This window comes from Clinocottus analis, unplaced genomic scaffold (genome assembly GCF_023055335.1).
Source record: "Clinocottus analis isolate CAN_PGR_092001 unplaced genomic scaffold, fCliAna1.0.p SCAF_16, whole genome shotgun sequence".
In the NCBI taxonomy this organism is placed as follows: domain Eukaryota; kingdom Metazoa; phylum Chordata; class Actinopteri; order Perciformes; family Cottidae; genus Clinocottus; species Clinocottus analis.
In genome coordinates, this window is record NW_027175887.1 from 8,904,879 (window position 1) to 8,926,344 (window position 21,466).

Here is a 21,466-nt window from a genome sequence, read left to right on the forward strand (position 1 = left end):
GACCTGACAGAACATCTGCAGTGCAAACACTCTCCAGGGAGGAGTGGTTGTGCCCCGCGTGTGTTTGGCCTCCGGCTAATGAACACAAATTAGATGCTTGTGCAAACCACATGCAGACAGAAATATGCACTAGGAATGACATTTCAGCCCTGAGTCTCATGATCCAGACAAAGGCAGTGTGTCCGTGTGTGTTTGTAGAGATGTGTGCGCCTGTGCCTATGCAAAGAAAAAAAATACCTGAGACAAAACAGGTTAGTGTGAGATATGCTGGCTGACGTGCACTATTTTTTCCTCCTATAATCACACGTTTAGCTGTTGCTATTGTTAAGCACATACTCCCACTCTGACAGACGTGCAGTGAATTCACACAGTCACGCTTTTCAACCAAATGTCTTCCACCTGTCCAACCAATAAGAAGCAGTCCTTTTGAACACAAGAAACACACCTGCGTCTGCTTTCCCCTCCTGTTATCATAAAACATCCCTAAAATTAGTCCACCACAACTGTTACATAATAGCAGCAATGCAAACGTGTTCCAAATAGCTCTCAGAGTGCTCTTGCATTTAAATTCAACAAGACATTATACTTAGTGGTGAATTAAATACTGCATGAAACCCATTTCTACAACACACACACACACACACACACACACACACACCACAGACACACACACACACACACACTACACGGAGTATGACACCAAGCAAACCAACAACCCCCTCATCCTCACACAGAGAGCACATATGAGGAAACATACTGTAGATGGTGCCTCTTAACTGCTTATATATCCACTTCATTCTTATTTTAGTTCCCCCAGAGGGTGACTTATGTAACTAAAGTGCTTGGATACACATGGAGAGAAGAATAATCAAATAGTCAGCTGTAGCTGGCTTGTACTGACCGAGTCAGTGGGAGGAGCTCGACGAGCAAGTCAAAACGGCATTTTTAACATCTTTCCTCTCCGATATCAGTACCATCTTGGCTGTAGCCTGCAGTGGTGTTGCCGTGTGTATCTGTGGGCACGTGTCAAGCTTTCCCGCATGTGGAAAGTGCATTAGGCATTATGCTGTAAATGTGTGTGAGTGACAGAAAACATGTGTGCTGCGTCTACGCCAAGGCACCGTAACGTACACACACACACACACACACACACACACGAGCTGCCACTGCCACCTCCAGGCACCAGAGGAGACTGCTGAGAGACCGTCTCGCACGGCTGCTGCATCGTCAGCGTGTTGGTGTATCGGTGCTGCCTTCCAGGTCAGGCCGTCTTCTGTTTGCCCTGACAGTAAAGCGATGTATATCAATTTCTGCTTTTAAAATAGCTACCACACACACATCTGCTCCCTCGCCTGACGGGAGAGCTCTCCGAGGTGCTGAAGCAGTAGTAAGCCAGGTGCAAGTTGCAGTTGTCACTGGTGCAGAATGCCACAAATACGCCTAACTTTCCACCTGGTTGCACACAAACCAAACCCCAGCATGTGAGGGCCGATACGGTCAAGAGATGAAAAAGGCTGCGCCGGTGTGTCCGTCCCTGCTGATGGTTTACATAATGCCATGCGATTGGAAGACTGACTTGGCCCTATAGTTGTTTCCCTCTGTCTCGGCGTGTGTGTGTGCATGAGTGACTGTTTGTGTGAGTGTGTGCAGACGTAGGGCACACTCTGTTCTTACATAACCCTGGGCGTAGCAAGGAAGTGCAGCTGTGGCGGGCGGCGAGAGCAGTGCTATAGTTCAAATGCTGGAATTTGTGTTTGTACCTTTACGTGTGCTTCATGGATCTAATCCTCAGCTAACATCTTTGGCAAGTAGAGCTGAGTGTGTTGTGTGTCCCTCCCCTTTAAGGGACTCTAGTGGTTCACTGTCCTTCGCGCTGGGCAGCCTCACACGCCCCCCTCCGTCGCCTAGGCAACATCGATTCTCACTGCAATTACGAGGAAGGAACAGGACCGTTAGTGAGGTGCCGCTCTAATGAGAAATGTAGATCATTATGACAGGGGAGTGACGATCCAGAGCCCCACCCTCTCTACATACACGCTTCATGTGCAGGCCCACTCATGCCCCACCCTCCTCCGAATACGAAACAATCCCAACGCATGTGCTGATTCCACCGTGACCTGTCGCTGAGGCTATTCATTCAGCTGCTGTCATCTGAAGAGAGAACAGATGAGTGTTTCACTGCACATCTCCTTCAGGAAGAAAATACAGAGACCATAAAATTCGAAGGGGCCCCAGCAGAGCCACAGTTAGCATGCATTTTACCCGGAATTCAGGTGGGAACCATTTATCCTGTTTCAAATTAAAAGATTGCACTCCCCTGGTAGGCTTGTATCATATTTCACTGCACAGAACCAGGGAAAGCCAGCTCAGCACCCCACTACACATTCCACACCAAGAAGTGCTTCTGTCATGGTTTTCCAATAACCTAAAGCATTCTGTGGTTCTCCTTGCAGTGTATTTTAAAGCAGAGCAGAGAACAGGTCAGTCGTTACTAAGAACAAATCCATCATCCTTCAAATCCTTTCACAGCAATGTACTATATCAGGGATGTGGGGATTTACTTATTAATCTGTTTTCGTGTTGTCTTGCATCCAAAAACATTGAGTGTGATGGTGAAAGCGTACTTTCTAGACATAAACATATCCTCTTATCACTTGTCTTGCTATATTGCTTTACAAAAGAAAACTGTACGTCTGTTAACAGTCAAAATTGTCTCTTATTATTCTCCATATTGTCTTGTAACGTCAGCAACTTCCCGAATGCACAGGGACAGCATACCTCCTGGAAATAACCGACTTGAATGTAAATGGAAGCCTCTGTTAGTGACATATTCAGGGGCGAAAACAGAGAACAGCAGAAATGCAAAGAAGAGGAACTGGGGAGTCATAAGAAGATGTATGTGGGTGGAATAATTGGACCAAGAGGGATCACTGAGAGTGTGCGGTTTGGGGAGGACAGATAAGAGCCTAAAACTTGAGAGCCCCTGGACTCACCATCATTTGTATGCTCACATACACACTGCGCTCAGTTCAGGGACTCTCTCAGTCCTGTTTACACTTGCACACAGTTATTTAATCCGCTCTAATTCAAGTCCTCACGCAGGACAGCCATGACTTCCTGCTCGGTGGTCCCAGAGCACTGCAGCAGCACCTGGGTTCTCCTTCCCATCACCTCGACACCCGAAGGATTTAACGATGCACCCAAACGGGAACTGAAAAAGAACCGCAACCTCAAGCAGTACAGCCATACACCTCCATCAGCAGGTCACCTCTGTAACGTTGTACACCATGCTCACAGCACACAGTACTCCGCTGTAGGGACGTGTGTGTCGGACTGTATGCAGAATCTATGCAGTCACAACATTTAACCCCCTTGTAACCAAGCTGCAAAGAACTGATTGGATGTAAATCCTCCATACCAGCTAACCTTATGATATTTAGACTCACTGTTTGATGATGATGTTATGACAATGATGCAGCTGCCTGTGACTAAAAATACTATATATAGCACCATGACACAGTGTATGGCCTTGCATCCAAACACCAGATCCAATCACTCAGCTTGATCATGAAGACACATAGATCACTAGCAGGTCTGCAGCAAATGGATGAACGCCCTCATTCAAGCAGCATCCGTCAGTTTGACCCTTACCTGTATCAAAGTGGGAGCTGAAGGCGAAACTGGGATTGAAAAACGCCGAAGACATGATAATCACATGTAGGGCAAAGACCATCCTCCCCGATGCGTTGCAGAAGCAGCAAAAGCCTAAACACACACACACACACACACACACACACACACACACACACACACACACACACACACACACACACACACACACACACAAAAAAAAGGTCAAGTATAAATTCCTGACTGCTTTAGAGATTCAAGTAGGAGAAGCGGTAATGCGCAGCATTTTATTCCATCACACCTCACAGAGAGCACCCCGAAAATCCTGCTCCACCTTCAGCTCGAAGAGATTTGGAGACAGATGTTGACAGTCATTTCACATCTGTTAGTTGACTTGCTCGTCACAACATCCCTTTCATTTGACTGCTACTCTGCACAGGTTTCGTGTAGCCTACCTACTCGGTCCCCCGTTATTTACACCAATTGCACACACTGTAAAATCTTGACCGCTCCAAACATTTGACGATTTCCCACTTGTGTTCCTCCCAGAATAAACTGGTTGCTCCTTGTGCTACATGTCACAGGCCGTTTCAGGGGAGCGCAGCTGGTTCCTCTTCAAAAAGATGCGTGGGTCAGCGATGCGCATTTGGGTTTCAGCCTCGGTCCAGAAAGAATGAGCGACATCTTGCACCAGTGTCAAGCGACATGAAGTAGACAAGCACGTTCGGTTTAGAGCCTTCAAAATAAAACTGTATTTACGTAAAAGCAGACTGTTTGGCTTTTATTTTGAAGCATAAAAGGACGTAGTGCTCCGGCTTTCGCTGTCCCACTTGACGCAGCAAATTTCCCTGAGGAATCCTGCAAGTGAGCGTGCATGCCATGCGCGTGCGTATCGCGTGTTTAACTTGTGTTTTAATTCATGTAAATCGGGGCCACTCTGACGTCATCGTATCTTCGATCCTGACATCCGACCAGGTTCGTCCGAAGAGGTTCGTAGACAGAGCGGCCCACAAACAGCCGGTTGTGGGACAGCATGGTGGGCTGCTGCGACTCTGGAGCGCAGTTGAAGAGTCTGCTGAACCCTGATTGTTCTGTCACTGTCACGTAATGCCTTCAGATCAACATGATCGAGAATCAGTGGGAGGAGACACGCTGAGTGTCACCTGTGTTAGAAAGTAGCTGGTCGTCGGGAAGTGGACAGGTGAGGGAAGGCAGGCAGCGCAGGCCTCACATGGAAAGTAGAGTTTATACCTGGATGCAACCTTGGATGGAACATGTGAACATTTAGAAGGTGATAAAAAAGAAAAACTAAATGACTCCAACGCTATGATTTGACATGTTTACTACATGTTTGAGTTGTGTTGCTTTTGTGATATTCCCTTCAATCATGTTAAATATGTACTTGACTAATTGCTCTGATGGGCTTGTTCAGATGTGTGTAAACTATATTGTAACGTCCGCGGCAGGAAGACTCACAGACGTTAGTCTCGTTCACTTGTTGGTTTATTAGACCAAGGTTCACACACAACTATTCGGTAATGGTGCTATTCGCTAACGCTAGCCGACTTAAGCGTTTTTCACACACTACACCCCAGAGCCAACCACAACACACGTACCAGCCCCGAAAAACCCGCCTCTCCCCCTGCTCCACCAATCACAGGCCACAACCCCACCAAACGGACGCTGCTTTCCTGTGATTGGCCGGAGAGAGAGAGATCCCTGTCCGAACATCCCCCCTCCCAAACAGATACCTGTATAGGGTCGCTACACTATCCCCCCGTAACAAAGTCTCTTGCCCCCAAGGGACAGCCTAAACAACCACACTACCCCAAAGAATGGACCCCACATGGAACAAAAAAATGTGTACCTATTTTTTTTTTTTTTTTTTTTTTTTGTAAGGAGAGTTTTTTGTTTTTGTTTTTGTTTTTTTTTTTTAACCGGAAGATCAGGGTGGACTACCATCACTTCCAGTGAGACCAGGGCGCATTCTTGCCCTCTCTGGAACCTAAGGTCTCACTTCAACTATTAACCGTCCTCTATGGGGCAACAAAGTCTCTGAACCGGCCGGGGGTCCTTCTCTGTCTTCTCACACGACCCGTCTGAGGGACTGAGTCCGCTGGAGCAGAGATAGCGGGGGGGACTGCCTCCGACGCTGCCGGAACACCCCCGCTTCGGGCCTTCGATGAGTGTGTGTCGGGTGGACGCGGCGGAGCATTCGCCTGTGCCCCTGATGTCGGTGGAGCCGCGACCCCTCTGTATGGGGCTAGACGGTCTCGGTGCAGTACCACTCTCCGTCCTTTGGGCGGTAACTGCAACCTGTAGACGACCTCGCCCACCCTCTCCAAGACTGTGCAGGGACCGACCCATTGGCTGTCCAGCTTTGGGCACCGACCCTTCTTTCGCTGTGGATTATAAACCCACACAAGCTCCCCAGCCCGAAAGTGCTGCCCTCTTTCCCTCACGTCATAGTTACGTTTCTGCCGAACACCAGCGCTGTGTTGCTGCTTCCTCGAAAACTCATGGGCAGATTCTAGGCGATCTTGCAGTCTCCTGGCGAACTCGGGGCCCGGGGGAGTGAACGAGGTTTCAGGTGGGCGGCCAAAAGCCATTTCTGCGGGGGTGCGCAGTTCTCTCCCCAGCATGAGGAGGGATGGTGTACAGGATGACGACTCCTGGACTGCCGAGCGACACGCCATGAGCACTAAGGGCAGGTGCTTGTCCCAGTCGCGCTGGTGCTGCGCAGTGAGGATGGCAAGCTGCTGACCCATGGTGCGGTGGAATCTCTCCACTAGCCCATCACTCTGCGGCCGCAGGGGAGAGGTGCGCGTCTTGTGCATGCCCAGGCGCTCACACATAACCGCAAACACCCGTGACTCGAAGTTCCTCCCCTGATCACTGTGAATGGTCTCCGGTACTCCAAAACGACTGAACATGCCTTCCACTAGCGTCTCCACGACCGTCTCTGCCTCTTGGTCGGGGATAGCGTACGCCTCAGGCCACTTGGTGAAGTAGTCGATGGCTGTGAGAACGTAGCGATTCCCTCCGTCCGAACGGGGCAGCGGCCCCACCACATCCACGGCTACTCGTTCCATTGGTGCCCCCACGAGAGACTGCTGTAGCGCCGCATGTGAGCGGCCTGGAGGTCCCTTTCGTGCTGTGCAGAGATCGCAGCGACGGCAGAAATCCTCCACATCTCTCCTGCACTGCCCCCAGTAGAAGCCCTGGCGTAGGCGACGTAGTGTTTTGGACACCCCGAAGTGCCCTGACCCTGCAGCCCCGTGCATGGACTCTAGCACCGCGACACGCAGCCCCTTGGGGACCACCATCTGCCATTTTGCCTCCCCTGTTGCTGGCTCCTTCCAGGCCCGCTGGAGTACGCCCAGACTCAGGCGTAGTGATTCGAATTGTGACCACAGCCCTTTGAGGGATTTGGAGGACCCGGCTACCTCCTCCCACTGCGGCCGCTGCCCGGCGCCCACCCACTGTATGGCCGCGTGTACGTCCGTGTCCTGACTCTGTTGGCGTTTCCACTCGACCAGGTCCACCGCATGCCGCTCCGTGACCTCCTCCAGTCGTCTTACCACCGCACAGTCCCCCTCCTCCTCTCTCAGGTCCTGCTCTCTGGACTCCCTTCGGTCACAATACCGGCACTCGTCTACGGCACAAGGGCGCCTTGAGAGCGCGTCGGCGTTGGTGTGTCGTGCCCCGGCCCGATGCTCCACGACGAACTGAAAGGATTGGAGCTCCTCCAGCCACCTGGCCACCTGCCCCTCCGGCTCTTTGAATGACATGAGCCACTGCAGAGCCGCATGGTCCGTCCTCACGGTGAACGCCCGCCCACACAGGTAGTATTTGAAGTGACGGACTGACAGCACGACCGCCAGGAGCTCCCTGCGGGTGACGCAGTAGCGGCGCTCAGCTTTGTTGAATGACCGACTGAAATACGCCACCACCCGTTCTCCGTCTGGTCTTAACTGCGAGAGCACCCCCCCGATGCCCCTCCCGCTGGCGTCCGTGTCCAAGGTAAAAGGCAAGTTGGGGTCGGCGGCGGCCAGCACCGGAGCGTTAATCAAGGACCCCCGCAGACTGTCAAACGCTGCCTGGCACTCCTCTGTCCAGGAGAACTCCCTGTCCTTCTGGAGCAACTGAAACAGTGGCGCCGCTGTCCCCCCGAATCCCTTTACAAACCTCCTGTAATACGAGGACAGGCCCAGGAAGCTCTTTAGCTGTTTCGGATTGGTGGGAGTAGGCCAGTTGGCCACTGCCTGCACTTTCTCCTGCAAGGTGCCGACGCCTTCGGCTCCTACCCTGTGCCCCAGGAAGGACACCTCCCTCTGAAGAAAGTGGCACTTCTCCGGGTGCAGTTTCAGGCCCGCTGACCTGATCCTGCCCAGCGCTAACCGCAGTGATGCCAGTGCGCACTCGAACGAGTTGCCATGTGCCAGGATGTCATCCAAGTAGACCAGGCACTGCTCACGGGGAACCCCTTCCAACACCCTGTCCATTAACCGAACGAATGTGGCAGGGGCATTGCACAGTCCAAAACTCAGGACCTTAAACTGCCACAGGCCCCGTCCGGTGCAGAACGCCGTCTTTGGTCGGGACTCCGGAGCGAGCGGAACCTGATAGTAGCCGCTGCGCAGGTCCAGTGAGGAGAACCATGAGGACCCTGAGACCAGGTCCAGGGACTCATCGATCCGGGGCAGTGGGTACGAATCTTTCCGGGTTACCCCATTCACTGGCCTGTAGTCGGCGCAGAGTCTCCAGCCCCGTGTCTTCTTCGGCACCATGACCACAGCGGCCGCCCACGGACTGTCTGAAGGCTCTATAATGCCGGCTTGGAGCATGCCTGCAACCGCTTCATCGCAAGCATGTTGGCGCGCTAGTGGGAGGCGGCGGGGGCGGCACTTAATAGGCCTTGCGTCCCCTGTGTCTATCACATGCACTGCTAGGTGAGTTTGTCCTACCTCTTCTTCGTTTCTGGCGAAGATGCCCCGGAACTCCCATAGCACCTGCCACAGCTGCTCCTGCTGGCGGGGGTGCAACCCGTCCCGGTTCTTGTCCCATATTGCTTTCATCGCTGCCAGCAATTCTTGGTCCTCTTCCTGCACAGTGGGGTCAGCCACAGCTGCGCTAACGCCCGATTCTGAGGAAACAGAGGGGGACAAATCTTCGGGTTCCGCCTCTGTCGCACTTGCTGATGGGACAGACAGGGGCAGAGTAGGGGAGACGGTGGGGCTCATTTTGATGCACGGCCCTTTTTGGAAGCTCACTGTGCCCTGTTGAAGATCCAGCTGGCAGCCCGCGGCCTTCAAAAAGTCCAGACCTAATATGCACGGGTCTTGTACTGTTGCTACCCACACCAGGTGGCACACGGTCACCCCCCCCACCGATAATGTCAGCCTCGCTCTGCCCTCCATGGGAGCCAACTCTCCCGTGACCGTGCGCAGACGCACCGAGGTGGGGTCAAGTACAGAGTTAACTGGAACCATCTCCGGTCTTACTAATGTCACTGTTGACCCAGTGTCCACCAAAGCCATGCAGGCCACTCCTTCCACCATCACTGAGACATAATAAGAGTCGCCCTTACCCGTACGCCCCACCGCCACTACAGGCTCCAGACCCGAGACGACATCTGATCCTGCGGCACACAGAGCCTGACTCCCCCGGTTGTGCTGCTGGGCCCCCTCCTCCGTTGTAGGGGACTGTGAGCCTGGGGTTGGAGTTGTCGTCGGGGTCCGCATCTTCTCCTTTATGCGGGCCCCGAACCGTTTCCCTGCGACCTGCTTGACGCGGGGCACTCTCGGGCTAGGTGCCCCGGTTGTCCACACCCCCAGCAAAGCCTTGGACCTGGCCGTGGCCGGTTGGTTTGCTGCAGCGACACAGCTCTGATCAACTCAGTCATCTCGGTCAGCCATGCCGGTCTCTCCTCCTCAGCAGGCCTCGCCATCGCAGTCCTCACAGTCTGTAGTCCTTCTCTCCGACCGTCTCCGGCTACTACACTCCCCACATTCTCCCTTTCCACAGCCATCTCTAAGGCCGCCTGGAGGGACTGTGGGTGCTGCAGCTGCACTTGAACCCGTAAGTCTGCTGGATGGATGGCCCGAATGAACTGGTCCCGTGCCAGCTCGCTTTGAACTGAAGGAGGCATATGGCTGTACGCCCTTCGTGATAGACTCTCCACGTCGTTAGCTAACGTACGCAGCGGCTCTCCTGGTTTTCTGCAGCGGTTGTTCAGCTCGTTACGCAGTAATCCCGGCTGCACGCACTGCCCAAACCGTCTCTGAAGGGACCCCACCAGTGCGTTGTAGTCTTGCCTTTCTTCCGGGCTCAGCAATAGCAGGCACGATAAAGCATCGTCTGTAAGACACAGCGCCAGCTGCAGGGCTTTTGTCTTTATAGGCCACTCGGCGGCATTGGCCAGCAGCTCGAATTGAGCCAGGAAAGCCTCCCAGTCCGACCGACCCGCGTACCTGGGTGTCTTTATTGCCGGAACTGCCACGGTGCGCCAAGCGCTGCTGTTGTCGCGCTCATTCCCCGGAGAAACGGCGCGAATCGCCGGCGACGGGCTCATACCTGCGTCCCGAGCCATCCTCACCGTGGCCTCTCTCAGGCGGTCCCGCGCCTCCCTGAAGCACGTGGACGCGCCGGCAGTCCCCCCGACAGCTCCTTTCTCCTCCATGCTTCTGTCTTCCTCCTTCACCCTCGTTCCCCAGCCGCGGTCCATTGTCGCTCGCGAGCTAGCCACTAGCTCCGCTCGGTTAGCTCGCTCGGTTAGCCGCTGTCCCGGCTCGAATCAGCTCCACAACGGCTTACTCACGTCCGGTAAATCACTTCTGACACCAGTGTAACGTCCGCGGCAGGAAGACTCACAGACGTTAGTCTCGTTCACTTGTTGGTTTATTAGACCAAGGTTCACACACAACTATTCGGTAATGGTGCTATTCGCTAACGCTAGCCGACTTAAGCGTTTTTCACACACTACACCCCAGAGCCAACCACAACACACGTACCAGCCCCGAAAAACCCGCCTCTCCCCCTGCTCCACCAATCACAGGCCACAACCCCACCAAACGGACGCTGCTTTCCTGTGATTGGCCGGAGAGAGAGAGATCCCTGTCCGAACATCCCCCCTCCCAAACAGATACCTGTATAGGGTCGCTACAATATTCATTTAAAGTGACTCCAAAGACACAGATGTTGGAGGATGTCTGCATTCTTCAGACATTAATATTGTTGATACCAAAGCAGTCAAAGTGAACGTTGCATTTGTTACATTACATGAAAACTCAAATTCCTCCGCCTGGTCTCTCTTTAGTGTTCCCTCCCTCACATGAACAATCCTATTGGCCCTCTGCTGGCTGTTTGCAGGAGAGCAGTCAAAGTCATGAGAGATTGTAACGAAGCAGCAGCGGTCTCTCAAGCTTCAAAGTAAAAATGAACTTTTCCAAATTACTATTCATTTAGGGAATGCATTTATTTATGTATTTAAATTCTTAATTAAGGTGATTACATGAAATCACTCATGTCTATAACTACATTATTTGTACTTATTTTTTAGATTTTACATTTATTATAGGTGTACTTTGCACAACGGATGATGATAAAATAAGAGAAGTTAGGTGTTGTTGTTCTTTTGAATTCACACTAGAGAGCAGCACTGGATTACTATTAGAAGACACAGAGGGAACTCTTACTGATTTCATTGTTTAAAAAAAGACAGTACACACGCATGCAAAAAAGAGAACTAACCATCAACAGAAGTCAGAGCTCTTGTTTCATCTCTCTCTCGCTCTCGCTCTCGCTCTTGCTCTCGCTCTCGCTCTCGCTCTCTCTCTCTCTCTCTCTCTCTCTCTCTCTCTCTCTCTCTCTCATCTGCAGGAAGCACCTGCAGACCTCCTGTCTTTATTTAACTTCATGTAAATCAAGAGGTTGAGTCTCAGTTCTCTGTAAAGCCTCCTTGACTGGAAACACAGTGATGTTGCAAATTATCAATTGCTTTTATACATATGTTTTGTTGTACATGTGGAAAAAGCAACATGACTCTCCTTTGACTTGTGAAAAAAAGTTGATTTTTTTTTGATCTCCTAAGGCAAGGGAGTTTAAAAATAAACATATATGTCACAATTGTAACTGCAATAAATTTGATCAGATCCAAATTTTGAAAAATCCCCTACACTGATATTAATGCTGACACATTACACCATGAAACCATGCAGATATAAGCAAAGCTCCTCCTCCTGTCAGTCACTCTCAGTTTCAGTGTTGTATTTAATTGCTCCTCCAGCACCTCCTCTCCTCATCCTCTAATCTGTCAGCAGTAAACTCACTTTCCAAGTCACAAGGCCATTCTCAGCTCCCACTGACATCATGCTGGTGACCCTCTGCTCTCTCATCACTGCTCTCACATGTGAGGAGGCTGACTTCCTGCAACTTTGCCCTCACGTTGGCTTCATCAGTCTGTGTGTTTCTCTTGACTCCATGTCGTCTTGTTGTTTCCAGGTGTGAGTGGTGTGACGGTGTTGACACAGAAGCCTGTTGTGGCGGTGAGGAGAGGAGAGACAGCCACCATGGACTGTAACCTGGGGACTGTTACTGACCGTCGTGCTTGGTGGTATAAACAGACTCCTGGAGGAGTTCCTCAGTTTGTATTATATTTTTATCACAGCCTCAGCTCTCCAGGCTATGGCTCTGGTTTCTCCTCTCCAAAGTTCACATCTACTCATCAGTCAACATCAGATTATCGTTTGATCATTACCAACATGGAGGAGGGAGACTCAGCAGTCTATTACTGTAAAACATGGGATGAGTCTGTTAAGCAGTTCGTATCACAGTGATTTACACTGTGACAAAAACCTCTTCACACAATACTTCTGCTTTTTGAGACTCTGACACATCTTGACTGGGAGGGAAGTCACCAGTCAATGCTTTCTGTAACTTACAGTATATATAATAAACAGATATTTTCCTTTTATTTTATTCTCAAACACTTTTTAAAATTTTTCATAATGTTTATTTACAGTTTGCCTTGTGTACATATGTATATGCTCACAAGTAAATGTAAACAACTTAAACACAAGTTATGATCCATCAGTGTCCTGAAAATAATTGTTAACAGTAAATATTAATGTCTCTTGTTGAGGTTATACATGAACAGTTAAGTCCACTTTTCACCCTGCTTTTGATATATTACTGCTTTCACACACTGTAACATGCTAGAGATGAGTGATTCTACATCTGAGCAGATCAACATGACGTGGAGTCCATCAGGCTTCGATTCTTGGGCCCCTATTATTCAACTAAACATGTTTCTTTTTGGTCAAATCATACATGACAATAAAGATGCTTATCACAGCTTTACAGAGCACACTCAGATGTATAACTAGTTCACCAAGTGACTGTGATTGCTCAAACTCACAACAATGCTGAGAATAAGTACATTGCTTGATGCAATCATCTTAAACAAAGAACAAGAGTAAGAGCTCTCATGTGAAAGAAAAGAAAGTGCTTACTGAACTTCTTTAGGAGTCACATTTAAAATAAAACCATGAACCCACTTAGGAATACTTCTTTTTTCTATGAGCAGTCCAAAATAGAAAAATAAAATGAAGTGTTCATTTGAGATCATAATGGATTTAATTCTCAAAGGACATTAGCAGACTTACTAAAGTAATATACACAAGTTTTTTTATTAACAGATTTGATGAAAAACTATATGACATCAAACCGATACTTATGATTTTGATTTATGTGTAAGAGCCGGTTTTGTTTAAGCTCCTCCTCCTCTTCTCTTCTCCTCTCCTCAGTGTCTTTATAAGCTTCAGAGTATCTTCTCCTCACACTCTGACCCTGCTCACCTCTCAGCTGTACAGTCAGGAATGTTTCCGCCACACAGCGACATCATGCTGGTGACCCTCTGCTCTCTCATCACTGCTCTCACATGTGAGGAGGCTGACTTCCTGCAACTTTGCCCTCACGTTGGCTTCATCAGTCTGTGTGTTTCTCTTGACTCCATGTCGTCTTGTTGTTTCCAGGTGTGAGTGGTGTGACGGTGTTGACACAGAAGCCTGTTGTGGCGGTGAGGAGAGGAGAGACAGCCACCATGGACTGTAACCTGGGGACTGTTACTGACAGTGCTGCTCGCTGGTATAAACAGACTCCTGGAGGAGTTCCTCAGTTTGTATTATATTTTTATCACAGCCTCAGCTCTCCAGGCTATGGCTCTGGTTTCTCCTCTCCAAAGTTCACATCTACTCATCAGTCAACATCAGATTATCGTTTGATCATTACCAACATGGAGGAGGGAGACTCAGCAGTCTATTACTGTAAAACATGGGATGACTCTGTTAATGAGTACGTATCACAGTGATTTACACTGTGACAAAAACCTCTTCACAAAATACTTCTGCTTTTTGAGACTCTGACACATCTTGACTGGGAGGGAAGTCACCAGTCAATGCTTTCTGTAACTTACAGTATATATAATAAACAGATATTTTCCTTTTATTGTATTCTCACAAACATTCTCAAATCTTTCCAATTGTTTATTTACAGGTTGCAGTTTGTACATATTGATATGCTCACATGTTAATGTAAACAACTTAAACACAAGTTATGATCCATCACACTGTCGTGAAAAAAAATTGTTTACAGTAAATATGAATGTCTCTTTTTAAGGGTGATACATGAACTTGCAGAACACTTTTCACCCTGTTTATGATATAATACTGCTTACACATACTGTATTATGCCGGAATAAGTGCATTGCTTGATGCAATTACATGTCCTTCAATTAAATAAAGACAAGACAGAAATCATCTGGCAACAAGGAGAAAAGAATGAAAGTGATTTTCCAGCTTGACCCAAGTTAGAAATCCTTATAGACTCAGATCTGAGCTTCAGCAGCCACATCAACGCAATCACTAAATCAATATTTAATCTTCTTAAACAAAGAATAAGAATAAGAATTCTTATTGAAGGAAAATGAAGTGCTTCCTGAACTTCTTTAGTAGGCGAGGAGTCACATTTAACATAAAACTATGAACCCACTAAAGAAAAATATTGTTTTCTATGAGCAGTCCAAAAAAGAAAATTAAAATAAACAATTCATTTGAGATCATAATGGATTTAATTCTCAAAGGACATTAGCAGACTTACTAAAGTAATATACACAAGTTTTTTTATTAACAGATTTGATGAAAAACTATATGACATCAAACCGATACTTATGATTTTGATTTATGTGTAAAAACTGGTTTTGTTTAAGCTCCTCCTCCTCTTCTCTTCTCCTCTCCTCAGTGTCTTTATAAGCTTCAGAGTATCTTCTCCTCACACTCTGACCCTGCTCACCTCTCAGCTGTACAGTCAGGAATGTTTCCGCCACACAGCGACATCATGCTGGTGACCCTCTGCTCTCTCATCACTGCTCTCACATGTGAGGAGGCTGACTTCCTGCAACTTTGCCCTCACGTTGGCTTCATCAGTCTGTGTGTTTCTCTTGACTCCATGTCGTCTTGTTGTTTCCAGGTGTGAGTGGTGTGACGGTGTTGACACAGAAGCCTGTTGTGGCGGTGAGGAGAGGAGAGACAGCCACCATGGACTGTAACCTGGGGACTGTTACTGACAGTTATGCTTCCTGGTATAAACAGACTCCTGGAGGAGTTCCTCAGTTTGTAATATATTTTTATCACGGGGACAGCTCTCCAAGCTATGGCTCTGGTTTCTCCTCTCCAAAGTTCACATCTACTCATCAGTCAACATCAGATTATCGTTTGATCATTACCAACATGGAGGAGGGAGACTCAGCAGTCTATTACTGTCAAACATGGGATGACTCTGTTAAGCAAAACGTATCACAGTGATTTACACTGTGACAAAAACCTCTTCACACAATACTTCTGCTTTTTGAGACTCTGACACATCTTGAATGGGAGGGAAGTCACCAGTCAATGCTTTCTGTAACTTACAGTATATATAATAAACAGATATTTTCCTTTTATTGTATTCTCACACACATTCTTAAATATTTCTAGTGGTTATTTACAGTTCGTTTTGTGTAAATATTTATATGCTCACATGTAAATGTAAACCACTTAAACACAAGTTATGATCCATCACATTGTCATGAAAATACTTGTTAACAGTAAATGTGAATGTCTCTTGTTGAGCTGATAATGAACTTGTAGTACACTCTTCACCCTGCTTACACACATTGCTTGATGTAATTACATGTCCTTCAATTAAATAAAGACAAGACAGAAATCATACGGCCACAAGGAGAAAAGAATGAAAGTGATTTTCCAGCTTGACCCAAGTTAGAAATCCTTATAGACTCAGATTTGAGCTTCAGCAGCCACATCAACACAATACCTGAATCAATATTTAATCATCTTAAACAAAGAACAAGAATAAGAGCTCTCATGTGAAAGAAAAGAAAGTGCTTCCTGAACTTTTTTACAAAGTGAGGAGTCACATTTAACATAAAACTATGAACCCACTAAAGAAAAATGTTGTTTTCTATGAGCAGTCCAAAATAGAAAAATAAAATAAAGAATTCATTTAAGAGCATAATGGATTTAATTCTCAAATGACATTAGCAGACTTCCAAAAGTAATATACAGACGTTTTTTATTAACAGATTTGATGAAAAACTATATGAATTGAAACTGATACTTATGATTTTGATTTATGTGTAAAAGCCGGTTTTGTTTAAGCTCCTCCTCCTCTTCTCTTCTCCTCTCCTCAGTGTCTTTATAAGCTTCAGAGTATCTTCTCCTCACACTCTGACCCTGCTCACCTCTCAGCTGTACAGTCAGGAATGTTTCCGCCACACAGCGACATCATGCTGGTGACCCTCTGCTCTCTCATCACTGCTCTCACATGTGAGGAGGCTGACTTCCTGCAACTTTGCCCTCACGTTGGCTTCATCAGTCTGTGTGTTTCTCTTGACTCCATGTCGTCTTGTTGTTTCCAGGTGTGAGTGGTGTGACGGTGTTGACACAGAAGCCTGTTGTGGCGGTGAGGAGAGGAGAGACAGCCACCATGGACTGTAACCTGGGGACTGTTACTAACCGTGGTGCTTGGTGGTATAAACAGACTCCTGGAGGAGTTCCTCAGTTTGTAATATTTTTTTATCACGGGGACAGCTCTCCAAGCTATGGCTCTGGTTTCTCCTCTCCAAAGTTCACATCTACTCATCAGTCAACATCAGATTATCGTTTGATCATTACCAACATGGAGGAGGGAGACTCAGCAGTCTATTACTGTAAAACATGGGACAGCTCTGTTAATCAGTTCGTATCACAGTGATTTACACTGTGACAAAAACCTCTTCACACAATACTTCTGCTTTTTGAGACTCTGACACAGTGTTTTTCAACCTTTTTTGAGCCACATTTTCAACAATAAAAAAATCTTGAGTCACACCAGCAACAAAACAAGTTACAAAATGTCTCATTGTAGCATAAAACAGCTCCAGGTAATTATTGTGCTACCTACTGTCATAGAAGAGTATTTAATAACTTGGCCAACAACTATATTACAGGCTCAGATGCTCAACAATGGCACTTTATTTGCGGCAACTAAATCATATTATTTTTGAACCGATTAAGTGAAATTGGACATTTTTCCACGACACTCCTGACTATCACTACACAGGATGCCGTGACACAGTGGTTAAAAATCACTGCTTGACACATCTTCACTGGGAGAGAAGTCATCAGTCAATGCTTTATGTAACTAATATATATATATATATATATATATATATATATATATATATATATATATATATATATATATATATATATATATATATATATATATAAAGGATCAACAGATATTTTTCTTTGATTTTTGGATCCCTATAATTCAACTGAACGTACTTCCTGTTGGTCAAATCATACATGACAATAAAGATGCTTATCATAGCTTCACAGACCACACTCAGATGAATAACCAGTTAACCAAGTGACTATGATTACTCAGACTCACATCAATGCTGAGAATAAGTACATTGATTGATGAAAATACATGTCCTTCAATTAAATAAAGAGAAGACAGAAATGATATGGCGACAAGGAGAAAAGAATGAAAGTGATTTTCCAAACAAGTCCAGCAGTGTTATGAAATGAAGTCAGACGGATGAATTCAATGAGGTGTTGACAGTGAGAGTTGGTCTCAGCAGGATGGTTCAGTTCCTCTCCCCTCGTTAGAGAGTCAGGAGGTTTTTGTACAGCCATGTGTACAGACTGAATCACTGTGGTATTCGGACCAGGAACCAAGCTGATTGTGACAAGTAAGTACTGTTTACTCATCATAAAACTGAATACGTGTACTGATACTAATATTCATATTAAGAGAAAATTATGGATTTATGTTTTCTACTTGTTGGAAATATTTAACATGTTGTTTAATGATTCATTCTGTTGTTCATCAGCTTTGATACAAAGATGTTTTTTTAACAGAGAATTCAAAGTTGTGAAAAATCAAAACACTTGAAATGTTTTCTAAATAATTTTACCATATTTATTTCTGCAACTCTTGACTCAAAAACTATTTGAGTGATGTTACATAATCTGTTAAGATTATCTGACATAAAAAGTGAATACTACATTTCTGAGTTCATGTTGTTTAATTACTAATCTTGTAAAATGTAGTTTTAACACCATGATCACTGTGTTTGTTGGCTTTTGAAAACATTTGTTTCCTCTGATGTTAGTTAGACTTTATCAAACTCAGCTCTGTTTTACTGTAATTTCTCACAGCGACTGATTATGTTATATTATAAACCAGACAACACTTTGTAAGACACACATGAAGACCGTTTGAAATTATTTCAAAATAAATGTTTTATAAAACCGGTCATCGTATTATCTAGTTAGTGATTAATATTCTCAGTTATTTCTTTTTTTTACTCTGCTCATATCTTTACATGATGCTTTCTAAATGTTTATATTTTCTAAATGCTTCATTTGTTCAGTTTGACTCTCGTCAACTAAACAAACAGACTATCTTTTACTGTCCAGCTGTTTGAAGAAAGCCTTTGGTGTGTTTCAGGCTCCAGCCTCTCTCCTCCAGTCCTGACCGTCTTCCCTCCGTCCCGTGCTGAGCTCCAGTCCACTGAAGCCTCTCTGGCCTGTCTGTCCAGTCAGTCTGTGCCTTTTGCAGATGTGACCTGGTTGTCTGGAGGGAACCCAGTGAGCAGTGGGATCTCTACCAGCACCGCTGTTAAACAACCCGACCAGACTTTCCACATCAGCAGCTATCTGGCCGTCCAGACGTCAGACTGGAACCAGGATACGGTTTACACATGTAAAGTGTCTTTGGGCGCCCAGACTTCCGAGAAAAGCATCAAGAAGTCCGACTGTCCAGCTGAGCAACAGTAGAGGAGCAGAATGACCATTTAACATCGGCTTCTTCTTTCTGCTGTTTGTTCATCACAAGCTTCACTTTTTAGAAAATGTGCTTGTAATTGTGTTTCAGCTTTGCAAACAATACAACGTATTCAGACTTATTCAATAAAAAAGCATTGTGTAAAACAATAGATTTCTTGTCTTTTTCTCACTAACAATGGCTCAAGAAGAAGCAGGTGGTTTGTAGATGCAGTTTGTGTCATTTTAGTCATTAATCGCTGTCATTTATTTAAAAAATGGTCATAAGGTATGAATCTAAATTAAAAACATTATGTTTTACGTTCTCTAAAGTCTATCAGAAATTTATTCAAACTAAGATGTCTTTTCTGGTTTTAGTTGCTTGCAGTTATTAAATGAAATGAAACGATCAAATGAAAGCAAGATGTCATCCTCCGTCAGTGAAGCATCACCTCTCTACTTCATCTTCTCTTCCTTCCCAGGATGCACCTGTTGGCCCGCTCTCCTTATTTATAGCTTCATGTAAATGAAGAGTCCTGTCGGTTCTAAAGAGACTTATTCTTTGACCTCACCTAAACTTCATGGTCTTATCCTTAAAACGTGTTTATTTATGATTTCAGTGACCACCACTAAACATGAGTAATGTAACATAATCATGAAATGTTGGATAGTTAGTGGGTTTGTTTGAGAAACGGAATTCAACATTCAGTTATTAAAGATACTCGTGTGTGTCAAGTGTTTAACTTTTGTTTAAATTCATGTAAATCGGGGCCACTCTGACATCATCACACCTCCTATCCTGACATCGTACCAGCTGGTTGTGGGACAGCATGGTGGGCTGCTGCGACTCTGGAGCGCAGTTGAAGAGTCTGCTGAACCCTGATTGTTCTGTCACTGTCACGTAATGCCTTCAGGAACAAGTAGCGAGCAGAGATGTGCGTTTTATCACCAGACATGATGGTGTCACCTGCGTTAGAAAGTATAGCTGGTGGTCAGGTGACGAGCAGCAGCAGGAGAACTGAACGGGGTGACTAGTGGACAGGTGAGGGAAGGCAGGCAGCGCAGGCCTCACATGGAAAATAGAGTTCATACCTGGATGCAACCCTGGATGTGAAATATGAACTTTTAGAAGGTGATAAAAATAAAAAAAAATGACTCCAACGCTATGATTTGACATGTCTACTACATGTTTGAGTTGTGTTGCTTTTGTGATATTCCCTTCAATCATGCTAAATATGTACTTGAGTAATTACTCTGATGGGCTTGTTCAGATGTGTGTAAACTATATTCATTTAAAGTGACTCCAAAGACACAGATGTTGGAGGATGTCTGCATTCTTCAGACATTAATATTGTTGATATAAATGCAGTCAAAGTGAACGTTGCATTTGTTACATTACATGAAAACTCAAATTCCTCCGCCTGGTCTCTCTTTAGTGTTCCCTCCCTCACATGAACAATCCTATTGGCCCTCTGCTGGCTGTTTGCAGGAGAGCAGTCAAAGTCATGAGAGATTGTAACGAAGCAGCAGCGGTCTCTCAAGCTTCAAAGTAAAAATGAACTTTTCCAAATTACTATTCATTTAGGGAATGCATTTATTTATGTATTTAAATTCTTAATTAAGATGATTGCATGAAATCACTCATGTCTATAACTACATTATTTGCACACATTTATTAGATTAAACATGTATTATAGTTGTACTTCACACAACCGATGATGATAAAATAAGAGAAGTTAGGTGTTGTTATTCTTTTGAATTCACACTAGAGAGCAGCACTGGATTACTATTAGAAGACACAGAGGGAACTCTTACAGATTTCATTGTTTAAAAAAGACTCAGTACACACAAACACAAACACACACACAAAAAAGAGAAGTAACCCTAGATTTCAACAGAAGTCAGGGCTTTTCATCTCTCTCTCTCTCTCTCTCTCTCTCTCTCTCTCTCTCTCTCTCTCTCTCTCTCTCTCTCTCTCTCTCTCTCTCTCTCTCTCTCTCTCTCTGTTTCATCTGCAGGAAGCACCTGCAGACCTCCTGTCTTTATTTAACTTCATGTAAATCAAGAGGTTGAGTCTCAGTTCTCTGTAAAGCCTCCTTGACTGGAAACACAGTAATGTTGCAAACTATCAATTGCTTTTATACATGTGTTTTCATGTACACGTGGAAAAAGCAACATGACTCTCCTTTGACTTATGAAAAAAAGTTGAATTTTTTGATCTCCTAAGGCAAGGGAGTTTAAAAATAAACATATATGTCACAATTGCAACTGCAATAAATTTGATCAGATCCAAATTTTGAAAAATCCCCTACACTGATATTAATGCTGACACATTACACCATGAAACCATGCAGATATAAGCAAAGCTCCTCCTCCTGTCAGTCACTCTCAGTTTCAGTGTTGTATTTAATTGCTCCTCCAGCACCTCCTCTCCTCATCCTCTAATCTGTCAGCAGTAAACTCAC

The 21,466-nt window shown here is 45.8% G+C and overlaps 2 protein-coding genes across 3 annotated transcripts in view; one reads left to right on the forward strand and one right to left on the reverse strand.

The window, feature by feature from the left end:
- Window positions 1–4,313, reverse strand: part of aatka (apoptosis-associated tyrosine kinase a) — a 29,771-nt gene extending 25,458 nt beyond the window's left edge. The window contains exons 1-2 of one of the 2 annotated variants that reach the window (XM_068578845.1): window positions 3,932–4,313; window positions 3,652–3,765 (exon numbers count right to left, since the gene is read on the reverse strand). In XM_068578845.1, coding sequence (XP_068434946.1) covers window positions 3,652–3,733 — 82 coding nt within the window. In that variant the 5' untranslated portion in view covers window positions 3,734–3,765; window positions 3,932–4,313. Of the gene's footprint in view, window positions 1–3,651; window positions 3,773–3,931 lie in introns of those variants that run through there. The other variant, XM_068578846.1, reaches the window with a different exon arrangement.
- Window positions 4,314–13,532: 9,219 nt separating this feature from the next.
- LOC137786523 (immunoglobulin lambda-1 light chain-like) lies at window positions 13,533–19,016 on the forward strand. Its single transcript, XM_068578444.1, has 4 exons — window positions 13,533–13,572; window positions 13,665–13,984; window positions 17,890–17,926; window positions 18,688–19,016. Exons 1-4 carry the CDS (start codon window positions 13,533–13,535, stop codon window positions 19,014–19,016), a joined length of 726 nt encoding a protein of 241 aa, XP_068434545.1.
- Window positions 19,017–21,466: the final 2,450 nt, after the last annotated feature.